The sequence below is a fragment of the Zootoca vivipara genome, chromosome 8 (genome assembly GCF_963506605.1).
Source record: "Zootoca vivipara chromosome 8, rZooViv1.1, whole genome shotgun sequence".
Taxonomy (NCBI): domain Eukaryota; kingdom Metazoa; phylum Chordata; class Lepidosauria; order Squamata; family Lacertidae; genus Zootoca; species Zootoca vivipara.
The window spans coordinates 56,363,882-56,377,481 of NC_083283.1; the positions used below are offsets into that span (position 1 = coordinate 56,363,882).

At 38.3% G+C, this 13,600-nt stretch overlaps 1 protein-coding gene across 5 annotated transcripts in view; it reads left to right on the forward strand.

The window, feature by feature from the left end:
- Nucleotides 1-13,600, forward strand: part of ATP9B (ATPase phospholipid transporting 9B (putative)) — a 123,163-nt gene that overhangs the window by 11,714 nt on the left and 97,849 nt on the right. For 2 of the 5 annotated variants that reach the window (XM_060277931.1, XM_060277933.1), the window contains exons 1-2: nucleotides 6,636-6,743; nucleotides 12,426-12,490. Coding sequence is in view for 1 of the 5 variants with exons in the window: in XM_035126215.2 (XP_034982106.2) it covers nucleotides 6,593-6,743; nucleotides 12,377-12,490 (265 nt within the window). In the remaining 4 variants the exon portion in view is untranslated. Of the gene's footprint in view, nucleotides 1-6,592; nucleotides 6,744-12,376; nucleotides 12,491-13,600 lie in introns of those variants that run through there. The other 3 variants (XM_035126215.2, XM_060277934.1, XM_060277932.1) reach the window with 3 other exon arrangements.

Here is a 13,600-nt window from a genome sequence, read left to right on the forward strand (position 1 = left end):
TGGCTGCTGACACTGCCCATCCTCTCCAAATAGTTTGCCAAAAGGTCCTTTTTCCTAGAGCGTATTGTCCTTACAAAGTTTCATTAGTTTAGGAATTAGAATGGGCAAAAATCCCATTTGGAGGCCTCATTCCTAACTTATTTTTTATGACCTGGAAAGAGAGATGGTAGTACCCTTTCAATGATGTTCCCGAGAGCCTTAACACTAATTCACTAACGGTGGGTAATATCTTGAGGTGATTGATGTTGGTGAAGGGGGAAACGTAAATTCATTAACTGATGATAAGTTAACATTTCAGCTTTAAAGGTTAAAAAGTACATGTAACTGATGACTCTAGAGTGAATACAAGTTAGAATTATCTCCCAGTACTCTGCTGTCATTTATAAACCTCTTGTGTTGAACTCTCATGCTTGACTTTAGCAGAGTCTCTTGAGGAAATTAGTCTTGCATTGTCAGAGCTCTCTCATGTTAGACTTATATTAAACACACTTTTTCACAATAAAAGTTGCCGTAATTAGTAATGTGCTGAAGATTTGTACATTTGCATGTGCTCAAAATTGCAACCATAGTCTTTAGCTTTGGGTGCCCCCCACATTTTTTCAAGTACTTGTATATAATCTATTGACTTTTACATTTCTCTTTGGGGGAGGCTATATAGAACTATTAAATGAAAACACCATTGATCAATTTAGTTTGCTTTGTCATATATACAAAGATTGAGGGCACTAGGAGAAGGGGACGACAGAGGACAAGATGGTTGGACAGTGTTCTCGAAGCTACGAACATGAGTTTGACCAAACTGCGGGAGGCAGTGCAAGACAGGAGTGCCTGGCGTGCTATGGTCCATGGGGTCACGAAGAGTCGGACACGACTAAACGACTAAACAACAAAGTCATATATACACTTCAGCTACAGTGCTGACAGTAGTGAAATGCTGTAATGAGAATGACGTAGATGGTAGAGCTAGGTATAGTATACTAGGTTTGGGGTTTTAGAAACTATGCTTAGGACAAAGATCAGTATATTTCTTATACCCAATAATCTGCTGCTACCCTGCGCAATTTCTGAGGACTACTTGGAAGAAGCTGCATGTCTTGTTGATGGAGCTTGAGCCAGCACTTAAAAGTGTTGTCATTCACCAACCATAGGGTTAATGGAAAGTTAGTTACAAACTGGAATGTACACAGACATCTACTGCATATACACTCTACATTACAAACCCCTCTCTGAAATGAACATAACAAATGATCATGTACACCAGCCTATCTCAGCTGGTACCCTCCATGTTTCAGACTACATCTGCCCAGCTAGTTGAGAGGCAGGGAGCCTCATTAAAGGTTTTACAAGTGATGGCAGGACATAATGCAAATCATGATGTGTTAATTCTTTGACCACATCTATAATTCTAATATAGTCTTCTTTTGCAGTACTACTATTTGTCTTTTACATGTAGAAGAAGCAGAACATCACTGTCCACTTGCTCATGGATAACCCTGGCTCTGTTGCTTCAGGAACTGTGATTAAAGTGTTAGCAAGGGTGCTGATTCTGAGAACCAAATGGCTCACATGATACAATACATTATACAAAAAAACCAGTAGTTAATATAGTTTCTGAAAGTAGCTAAATATATAGCTCTTCTGAATTTTGAAGCCCGATGTCTAGGGCTTCTGATGCTGATGTCATAATGTTGTCTAGACGCGAACCAAATCAGCCATCTTTACTTCTAGAAGTTTCAATATTGCACTTCAGCTTTCATTAAGCTTTGTTTAAAAGTTGGGAGCTGAGCTGTTGTTTATTATTATTATTAGAATCAGTTGGGGTCTGAATCTATCATGCAAATCTGTGTGATCCGTGCACTATTTTGTCATGCTGCGTGTGTTGGGCCTAGGCCAGTCTCATATAAAGGCTTGAAATAAACAGTTAGGCCGCCTTCTCTAGTTTTGGCAAAGCCTTGTAGCATTGCCTTCTATTCTATTCAGTGATCTAAAGCAAAATACGTGCTCTTTTGAAGAGCATTCATCACCTAGGAAAGACTGAGCTGAGCAGTTATGCAGATATCTTGTAGCTCTGCTAGGACATGTCCCTTACTAAATTGAACTGTATCTCTTGAACTCTGTGTCAGAATCTCTTGTGCAGCACTGTTACACGAGTTATGTCGTTTTAGAAATATTTCCTCTCTATAGTAGCCCATTCTTATTGTGAACAGTGAATTTATTATATCCAGCTTTTTCATGTACCCAAGTACAGAGATGGAACCATACATTCAGGATTTAACATTTACCTGGGAGTAATTGAAGTCAGTTGTATGTACAGGCCACTCTCAACTCTTATATTGCAAAGATAGTGCGTAAAGCCAAAATTGTTTCAGTTCTTCTGCAAAGTGCGTAAAGCTGAATGCACACAAGTTAAATGTGCATAAGTTGCGAGTTACCTGTACAACTGAGTAGACACGTTATAAGGACAGCACTGTTAAAGATGTTGAGTCCATGGAATGTATCCATGGACACATTATAAGGATTATAAGCTTAACAGACTTTGCTAAACTTCAGTTTTCCTCTAGATTTTTTAAATTATAGAATTGCTTGCATTTTAAAACTGTCAATAGCATCGGTATAAAAAAATGAGAATATTTAAACTACTTTTCCTCAAATATCTTAAATCTGAGGCTATACCACCTATAAATGAAGGAACATTCTGCCCAAATTTATCCATACAGTGTCAAAAACAACAAAATATCAAGCTCTCTCTTCTTTAAGCTTGTTAAGAACAGTAGCTATGTTACCTTTCTCAAAATTGGCAGAATTCCTATGTGCTTGATTTCAGTGATCTGTAATACAATTACTGGTAATGCCTTCAGAAAAATATATTATAACCAATGAATAGTATTCAACTAAGTTTTACTCAGAGTAGACCCCTTGAAAGTAATGTACTGTACTTGACTAAGTTAGGTCCATTAATTTCCCTGTGTCTACTCTGAATAAAACTTAATTGAATATGCTATGTTAAGCTTTTGAAAACAGCAACTCATTTTTAGTTGTAATTATTTCTTCCATTTTTAATTTAGACACTCTCTTTTAGCTTGTGAAAGTATAATGCACATAGATCAATACTCTGGAGTTCTTTGGACTAGATTGATTTCTTTCTCATGAGATGTACATTGCAGTTCTCTCCAATATATATATGTGTATATACTCCCAGACACACACACCACTTTGTCCCTGTGAAAATGGTGCAGTTGAACATTTCCATATGAAATAAAGGGGATATCAAATACTCGAATTAATTTGGACTGTAAGATGGCCTGTACACTTTCAGTTAATCTGCAACACATTTGTTGTTCAGAGGCATGGGAAAATGCTGATCTTTTAAGAATGACATGACTACTGTGTCGCTTTAGGCCTGATTATCAAAGCTACCCGTTGAGTTCATTAATTACAGTATGTTTTCTTCGTAGATGTAGTTCTTGCTATTTAGAATTTAATAAAGAATAGCTTATCCTTGGAACGAGTATGCCAATATAGGATCTTTTATTGTATTTTTGATTAAAAAAAGGTTCTGAGTAAAAAAAGGTTCTAAGCTTGAAAACAAGGACAAGTGGGAATGGCTGGAAAGATTTTTTAAAAATGTTTTTTAAGTTCAGCTTTTGACTTGGCAGAAGGTATTTCATTGCAAAATAGTAAGATCTATACCAGTTTTGTTCAACAATTGCTGCTATTTTTTTTTAAGTACATCTCTAATCAGTGCCACTAGGGTACTTTTTCTGTTTTTAGAAAAAAAACAATGTTAGTATACAGATTTTTATTACAATAAGAAGTTAAATTTTAACAAAATCTATTATGCGCTCCAGAGTTTTTGTTATCTTTAATTATACTGGAAATATATATGTGTACACGGGACAAAGATGAGAGAGGTAAGTAGTAAAACAACACAACAGCCTTCTCTCTTGTATTGTTGGTTATAGCAAGTAGGTCCTTGCATCTTTTCTATACAGTAATAGCACATTTAATAAAAAAATTCCAGGGGCTATATAAATTGAAATTGTATGATTTTGTCAATTTTTTTAAAAAAAAATTAGATGGAAAGGAAACTCAATGTATAGTTAGAATGCGAGCAAAAGTATTTGGTTCTCCTGTCCAAAGCATTTAGCTGTTATATTGGGTATCAAGTGATAGTTGTGTCATGGCTGGGTTGATCCAAATTGAATTTGCGTGTCATTTGATACGTTGTCTGTGGTAACAAGAAATTATATTTTGGAAGGGTTTGATAACTTTACTAAACAAATCTATAAATCCATATCCTATGCTGACCTAGCTGTGTCTGTCGGCTTATGCAGTGCAAGACCGTTCCAGGCCAGTGGTGGTGGTGAGGACTGTTGCCATCATCATCGATAGAAATTCAAACTCCCTCGCAGTGAGACCAATCCACACTGTTCTTGAGTTCAAGGAATTGTTTGTGGTCTTGGATCAGAACAGGGATGATCATCCGCCCTGCTACACAACAGCCTTCTAGGCTGAGCTGGCAGAAGTAGTCTTGGATGTGGTGTTTGGGAATTCAGAAGTTCGGGGGGGGGGCAGTTTGGGAGAGGGCATTCTGTCTTAAGATGTGCAATTCCTTGTCCACATATGTGAAACTGGCACCTTTGTTGTGTAGTATTCATCATATGCTGAAGGCACACCTCCTTCATTCTGGCCTTTGACACTTTTGATATATATTTTAGGACCCACCCTATCCTTTTTATTGTAATCTGCTTTAACTGTTTTTAATATACCGTATCAGCCCAAATATAAGCCACTCCATTCCTCGCTGCTCCTGTGGGGGGAGCCACGCTGCATTGCCGGTAGCCTTTCCCCTTCCTCACTCTCTCCCTTCCCGGGCCTTGGGGGAGAGGACGAGGGACTATGCACAGGGCAGACACTGCTGCCGCACTCCTGGTGCTGTTTGCCCCGTGCTCCCGGCTGCATACCATAAGATTGTGAATATAAGCCGCACTTTTAACTTTTCACGGTCGGAATTTGGGAAAAAAGTGAGGCTGATATTCAGGCCAATACGGTATATATTTTTAATTGTTGCAACTCACCCTAGGACCTTATGGTGAATGTCAGATAAGAAATATTAATGGCAACCTCATAATCCAAAGTTTTTTTAATGCTCTTTAAGCAATAGGTCTCATTACTACCCTTTGTTAGCAATAGTAAATGTTTTATTTCTAAACTCGATACTAACCTTAGATTATTTCTTCCAAATGTTTCTCTGAATGTAACAATGTATGCTTTGACTTGCACAGAGAAGCCTTTGTTACTATTCTGTTTTGTGGGCAAAAGGCACATGATCGCAAAAGGCATGCAGCAGCCTCTGTATACCAACTGATGGGGATTTCTGCTTCAGATGGACACAGGCTTGCTGATACCCACGTCTTGAAAGTATTGAATCCTATTTGCTTGCAATAAATACTTAAAATTGAATTGTCAAAATCTATAATTATTTCCATCAGTGGAGACCTCATTGCATCTGAGGGCTTAAAGTGTACTTATCTCTAGGTGCCAATCAGTCCTTTATCACAGGCATCACCACTGTTTAGCAGTGCCAAACTTTGTTCAAACATATGTAATTTGTTTGCTAAGCTGACGAAGATTTTGGCACCTGCCTAAGAGGGGAGGAATAGTTGTTACCCGAGTCAGCCTTTCAATTCATGAACGATTCTTCACTCAAACTACCGTGTTTCTCCGAAAATAAGACACCATCTTATATTTATTTTTCCTCAAAGAAACACACTATGGCTTATTTTCAGGGGATGTCCTATTTTTCCCCCTCCTCCTGCTGCGGCCAGCATTGCTGCTGCGCCTATCACTATGTCTTATTTTCGGGGTATGGCTTATATTCCTTGAATGCTTAAAAATCCTGCTATGGCTTATTTTATGGCTACGCCTTATTTTCGGAGAAACAGGGTATTCTGTTTTGTAATTGAAAGCACAAAGAGATGTTGAAAGTCTTTAATTCCTGTTGTTGTATTATTAAGAATTAAAATTAATCAGACAAAACTGAATAATTCACATATTAAAATCTATAGTGCTGCATCAAAGCCATAAAGCAGTTCTTTTCTATATAGATTATGACCACCAGGTCAGCTTTTATAAGCATATAGGTGCTACATTTGATCCTGTGGTGTTCTTTAAAAAATTATAATGCATACTCTGTCCACTATAGCTGCTGGCCGAATTGCAAAGTGCCACATATATATACAGTGGCATTTCAGCTTTCCTCTGCTGATGGCAGCAGCCCACTCTGAGAAGCTTTCCTGGAAGGTCAGGAGCCCTTTGAAGCATATTTGAGGTGCTATTGGGAGTGCATGGGATGGGGGAGGGAAAGCCTAGAAAAATAGTGCCAGAGATAAAATACATCCTTTCCCTAGGTTTGTTGCTGAACTCAGTAAAAACCAAGCTTTGTGCCCTTTAATTTAGGAACTGCTTTTCAGTCAACTTGGTTAAGGCAGTAGTTGCATTGAGTTACTTTCTTTAAGAACCACTGGTTTCATTTTAGCAAGCTGAATATACTATACTGACAATTAAAGCATAGCTTTCTTTTTCCTTGCAGTTGCTGTGATTGGCTCATAAACATTTGTCGGAGAAAGAAAGAACTCAAAGCACGCACAGTATGGCTTGGATGTCCTGAAAAATGTGAAGAAAAATATCCAAGAAATGCTATAAAAAATCAAAAATACAATATCTTTACATTTATACCTGGGGTAAGGCTACTAATGATTCCTTAAAGGTGGGCTTAGTTTATGTCCCTTATAAATTGTCTGTCTTACAATATTTTAAAACAAATAATTTGAATGATAAGTTGTGCAATCATTTAATGCTTATTTGAAGTTCAGGCATTCCTCTTTTCCCACTGAGAAATGTGCTTGTCGGTTAAAGTGATTAGTGGGTTCTGTGATTATTACCTGTGAGGAATAGAGACTGGCAAATTATTTTTTAGGTATTGTTTTTATTTGTCTACCACCCTTCATCCAAAGATCACAGGTATATATTTTCTTTAAACAAAAACAAAGGCACAATAAAACATTTGGGGGAAAGCAATAAAACAGCACAACCAGATAATGCCCAACAATAAATATAGTCAGTCTTCTAAAGCAGTGGTCCATATTATTTCTGGGCCTGTGGGCACATCTGGAATTTTCAAAAAGTTGCCATTCTGAGCTTGAACTGTCACAAATTGTAGGGAGTGCCCTCTCCTCATTCCCACTACATGCATGTGTTTCTTGGGCGCTGAGAGGGATGCAAGCTGTGAGGAGGAATGCCCCAGACAGACCCCCAGAGATTAGGAGGAAAAAAGGCAAACACAGACCTCCAGACCCTGGGGAGGGGAAACAAACATTGAAACCCAGAGAAGAAAGGAGAAACAAAGCAAGGAAGAGACACACAGAAAAGATGGGAGGAAACAACTATACTCACCCCATATACTCTGACACATACTCCCTTTCTTTTCTTTTTTTACCCTGCCCCATCTGATTGGCTGCTCCATTCTTCCTTTCTCTCTCCATACCCCCTGGGTCTCACATCTCCTACCCCTTACATTTTCTTAAAAAAAATGTTTCCCCTCCCAAGTTTTCTGTTGGAGGGCCAATCTTGGCATGGGAGGCTAGTGAGCTGAAAGAGGAAATACCAAAAAAACCCCATCTTAACTGTAATTTTTCAAACTGATATCTGCTGACTTCCAAGGTGTATGGGGTGGGGGAAGCTAGCCTCATTGGGCACACCAGTTCTAAGACATGACTTTATGACAGGATCCAGACAAAGTTAAGCATGTTTATGTTTCATTGATTTTAGTAGGATAGATAAGCATATGATTAAATCTCCCAGCAAAGACAAAAAATAGTTCTAATAGTTTTATTAGATTGGTCCTACAGGTTTTGGGTGATTTAAAATACCTGTTAATGAATATTTTTAATCTTATGCTTCAGGATAGGTACATGTAAAATGACCTCTTAGTAAAATGTGTGTCAGATTTGAGAGCCAGTGTGGTGTAGTGGTTAAGAGCGGTAGACTCGAATCTGGGAAACCGGGTTTGCGTCTCCGCTCCTCCACATGCAGCTGCTGGGTGACCTTGGGCTAGTCACACTTCTCTCAGCCCCACTCACTTCACAGAGTGTTTGTTGTGGGGGAGGAAGGGAAAGGAGAATGTTAGCCATTTTGAGACTCCTTCGGGTATCAAATCCAAACTCTTCTTCTTCTTGAAGGCTGTATAAACTTGACTTCAAATTGTTCCCTTGCTGGAAGCATTGCATTGCATTGTATGTACCTTCAGGTCGAAGTAAACACAATCAAGAGTAGAAAAAGACCCGTCTGTAGGCTACAATCCTATGCTACTTTATTTGGAAGTGAGCTCCTGTGACCTCAGTAATATTGACATCTGAGTAGACCTGTTTAGGATTGTCTCGTTAACAATTTTTTTGCAAAACACAAAGGGTGAAGTGTAGAGAAGTGAGATTGCTTCATGTGTTCATTTTTTTAATTGGGCAAACTTGTGGCTTGTATACATTAATGCTATATATGAACACGTATTTAGTATTTGGTAATCGGCTAAGGGACATAGGTGGCGCTGTGGGTTAAACCACAGAGCCTAGGGCTTGCTGATCAGAAGGTCGGCGGTTCGAATCGCTGCGACAGGGTGAGCTCCCATTACTTGGTCCCAGCTCCTGCCAACCTAGCAGTTCGAAAGGACCTCAAAGTGCAAGTAGATAAATAGGTACTGCTACAAGCGAGAAGGTAAACGGCGTTTCCGTGTGCTGCTCTGGTTTGCCAGAAGCGGCTTTGTCATGCTGGCCACATGACCTGGAAGCTGTACGCCAGCTCCCTCGGCCAATAATGTGAGATGAGTGCCGCAACCCCAGAGTCGGTCACGACTGGACCTAATGGTCAGGGGTCCCTTTACCTTTATCTTTAATCGGCTATTAAGTATAAAATGTGAATAACAAAGCAGGGCTAAAATCCATATACATATTCTTTACTCACATTCATTCATTCCTTATCCAAGAATTTTAAAAGAGTTAATATTGCCTTTTTGCAGTTTTAAAGCTGTGTATTACCATAGTGGCACTAAATTGTGCATTAATGAGAGAGGGATAAATATTTTCCCTTATTTTGAGCTCACAAGGAAACCAACCTCCTATTTTTGTTTTTTTGTTTTTCACATCTCTGTTGAAATGTTCCTCGCAGAGTGTTGACTTTAAATGCAGAATAAGTGGTTGGAAAGTTAATTCCCCAGTATGGCTAGTGGTACAAATTACAAAAACACCCATAAATGTAGCAATTGTTTTTATGTAAGAAACCTTTATACGGTGTTGGCTATTATGTGTTTTATAGGCATATAACAAAACCCTGTATTAACTAAATCCAGTTTAAAATAATGTTCTGTCTCTTCAGATTTTCTTTTGGCTTATTATGGTTTTCAAGATGCAGAATTCTTTTCAACACTGACAATAATAATTTGTTGTAATACATTTTGTGCAAATCACAAAAGGGCACAGTTTGGCTTTATTTTTTTGTTCTTTGACTGATTTCAGTAAATTCTATGACTTTAGCATTGATTCTTTGGATAGCCAGCCTTGTTAGTTTCTAATTTAATATTTGACTGAAAAGTAACTCTTGAGGGAGAGGTGTTTCAATGAGTGTGAAATAAACAGGCCATTATATACTGTGCCTTTTTCCACAGTAATAAATTATCTTGTTGGTTACTTGTTGACAAGAATGCTGCGTCTTTCAATTCTTAATTTCAGTAATAATGCAGATTTTTGTAAACCTTGTGCATTGGTTTCCCCCCTCTCTCCTTCCACTCCCCCTAACCCACCAACATTATTCAGCTAGCTGGCACATGCATGGATATTACTTATAACCCCTTCTTTATTAAAAAGAAAAAAAGTGAGTCCATAATGTGGACTCCATAATGTGTTTTCTTTTCAGAGTATTAATGTCAACTGCTTTCATGCAGACAAATATTTTCATATTCATTGCATGAAACCAAAATTTTCTCTATTTACACTGAACGTTTTCCTAAAGGTCATTAAGTATACATTTAGACATTGATTACTGTAGTTAAATGCACAATGTGTGTTTCAGGGGTTTAGGCAGAGTCCTGATGCCTTCAAAGATCAGCCATGATTTGTGAACACCTGTTGGCACAGCATAGTCCAGATGCATTATTAGTCTTGGAATATTTTTTCTTAAACTTTTCCTTAGGAAATGGAATAGTTTGAAAGCGTTTTGTAATTGCACAGTTGGAATCCTATTCTGGCTTTAGTATGAATGCAAATTACTGAGCTATTAATTGATACTAACTGGGATTTTAAATTAATTAGTGGTGAGGGAGGAAATATTGTTACCCTGCTGAGATTAATTTATATAAGAATTTAAACATTCTAGAACAGAATAATCAAGTTTCATTGTAAATATAAACACAGTATTTCTTAGCGTACCTCTTAGCATTTGTACACATTCTTGTAAATCAGTAATAACTGCTAAACCAATTGAATTTCCTTGTATTGAAATTTCCATAATATGTTGGTTTGTCTGGAGCTTACATTTGAATGCACCGTGTTTGCATTCTACCCACATGCAGACTTTGGGGTAACATTCTTTATTTTCATGTTAAAAAAGAAAATGTATTTAAACATAAATAAATTACAATATTAACATTTTCCCCTTAGGGAGAGTAGCTAGGGATAATAGTAGAGTGACAGGTTATATCAGGTATCCCCAAACTGCGGCCCTCCAGATGTTTTGGCCTTCAACTCCCATGATCCCTAGCTAACAGGGCCAGTTGTTGGGGAAGATGGGAACTGTAGTCCAAAACATCTGGAGGGCCAAAGTTTGGGAATGCCTGGGTTATATTATGCTGATTTTATTGTATGGTACAATCCAGAGCAACTATTTTGTATCACTTTGATTATATGCATACTGTTTCCTCTTATAACTCTTTTTGGAAAGTTATGTACTTTCCTTTTCTGTATTCATTATTCTTGTTCCTAATGGCTAGACAATACTGGAGTTGTTCTTTTATCACAGTTGTTATTGAATTACCAGACCTTTAGAAGGCATCTCAAGGCAGCCCTGTTTAGGGAAGCTTTTAATGTTTGATGGATTTCTGTATTTTAATGTTTCGTTGGAAGCCGCCCAGAGGGGCTGGGGGAACCCGGCCAGATGGGCGGGGTATAAATAATAAATTATATAAATTATTATTATTATTATTATTATTATTATTATTATTATTATTATAGCTCACCTCATTTTGGCCATGAATTTAGAGAACAATAACCAAATCACTAAAAAAGGGACGCGGGTGGCGCTGTGGGTTAAACCACAGAGCCTAGGGCTTGCCAATCAGAAGGTCAGCGGTTCGAATCCCCGCGACGGGGTGAGCTCCCGTTACTTGGTCCCAGCTCCTGCCCACCTAGCAGTTCGAAAGCACTTCAAAGTGCAAGTAGATAAATAGGTACTACTCCGGCAGGAAGGTAAATGGCATTTCTATGCACTGCTCTGGTTTGCCAGAAGCAGCTTTGTCATGCTGGCCACATGACCTGGAAGCTGTACGCCGTACGCAGGCTCCCTTGGCCAATAGAGCGAGATGAGCGCCACAACCCCAGAGTCGGTCACGACTGGACCTAATGGTCAGGGGTTCCCCATCTGTATTATGGAGATAAAACTGAAGTATCTTTTATAAGCTCAAACATTTTTTGAGGATGAGTAGCATTGGCCTCTCCTACATGCACAGCATGCTTCTGTTTTAATTTTGAAATTATACTTCTAAAGCTATAAAAGTATGCTATGGCTCACACGGTCACCCAACCTTCCTCGTGTGCTAGTTTTGTTTAACAAAATATCTAGCCTGAAAACGATTCTTAGCTTGCTGACTGATTCCATTAGTAACCACCAAACACTTACCCCCCGTTGCTAAATTACAGGGCACCCCTTATCAGTGTCTGGGCTCCTGTAAAGGATACCCTCCTCTACATGCTTGGACTCTGCTTATAAGCTTGTTGTATTGCTATGTATTGCTAAGATAATACATGTTTAGTCTTATGAACATTCTGTAGTGCTACAATAAATGCTAGAGACTATTATGCCTATATTGTGGATGAAATTTATATTTTATATTGGAATAGTCATCATCATTAAATATTCATGTTACTATTGATTGATTTTTCTGTGACAGTAGAGATTGTTCAAGCCATGTTGAAAGCAGCACTCAAAAAAGGGGGGGGAGCAATTATCGAGTATAATTGTGATTAAAGTTCCTGTTACATAAATAAAGTTTCTGCATACTGGAAATGTTTTTGAAAGCACCATTTCCTGGTTTTTCTTTTTCTTTCACTTTTAGGTTTTATATGAACAATTCAAGTTTTTCTTGAATCTTTATTTTCTCGTAGTCTCCTGCTCACAGTTCGTACCAGCGCTGAAAATAGGCTACCTCTACACCTATTGGGCTCCTCTGGTAATCAAAAATGCTATACAACTATATATATATATATTTCTTTTATAAGCTTGTGTGCACATGACCAGTGGTGGCCAGTGTGGTTGTATAGAACTGTCTCCTAATGCTGATGGCATGGCAGCTTACCTGGAAAGAGCAGTGGCAGTGATGTTGGATCTCCTGGCAAGAGCACAGGATTGGCTCTACTGGTGTGTTCATGAAGCCCAGCTCTGCCATTGTCCCATCCCAGCCCCTGACAGCAGATTTGGGGGGCGGCTCTGTGGCTCTCTTCCACCACACTAGCCTCAACCATACATGAAAGATGTTCAGTGCAGAAGAAACATTTTCTATTTCTTAATGGTTAAGAGATCAGGAGTATTCTTCTAATTTCCATGCTTCTCCCATTTCTCACTTGAATGATCTCCCTTCTCTTTTCAGAGTTAGTGTCAAACCACATGGCTTTGAACCAGATGCTGAAGCCTACTTAGTTTCAGATATTTATGGTTTTGTGCAACATTAACCATAGTTAGTGGGGGATTTTGAATGAGAAAGGAGCAAAGGAGAATATGATCTTGTGAGGAAAGGAGAGAAATGGCAGGGGTACTCCTGGTCTTTTAACAACACTTCACAGATCATGACGTGTTACATCTGAACTGAGTCAGATCAAAAGAGATGTGACTCTCATGTTAAATGGACCTGTGTGTGTCTGGGAAAAGTAAGCACATTTAAAAAAAATTATACTTTTATCTATAATAAAAAGGTACAACTTGTATGTTCTATAATTTAAGAACTACCATCCTATCTATGCTGTCTAAAAACATTGGAAGTATACGGCTATAGCCAGGATATTAGACATTTAATATTTAATTGGCCAAACTTTTTTATAACCACTCCAGAAAAAAATGCTACAAGGTCTACATTTGGCACATAGTCCCTAAGCTGGGTATATCTGATCTACTATATGCAGTTAAAAAACAAATGTTTCAGTACATTTTTGGAAGTAATTGATTCCATGGAACCTACTCCTAAATAACTGAGTTTTGGCTCATTGTAAGTTTTAACCAAAGTCAAGTTACCCATCTTCAAGGCAAAAAGAAAGACTCGTTTTGGAGATTAGTCTTCTCTTGTTAC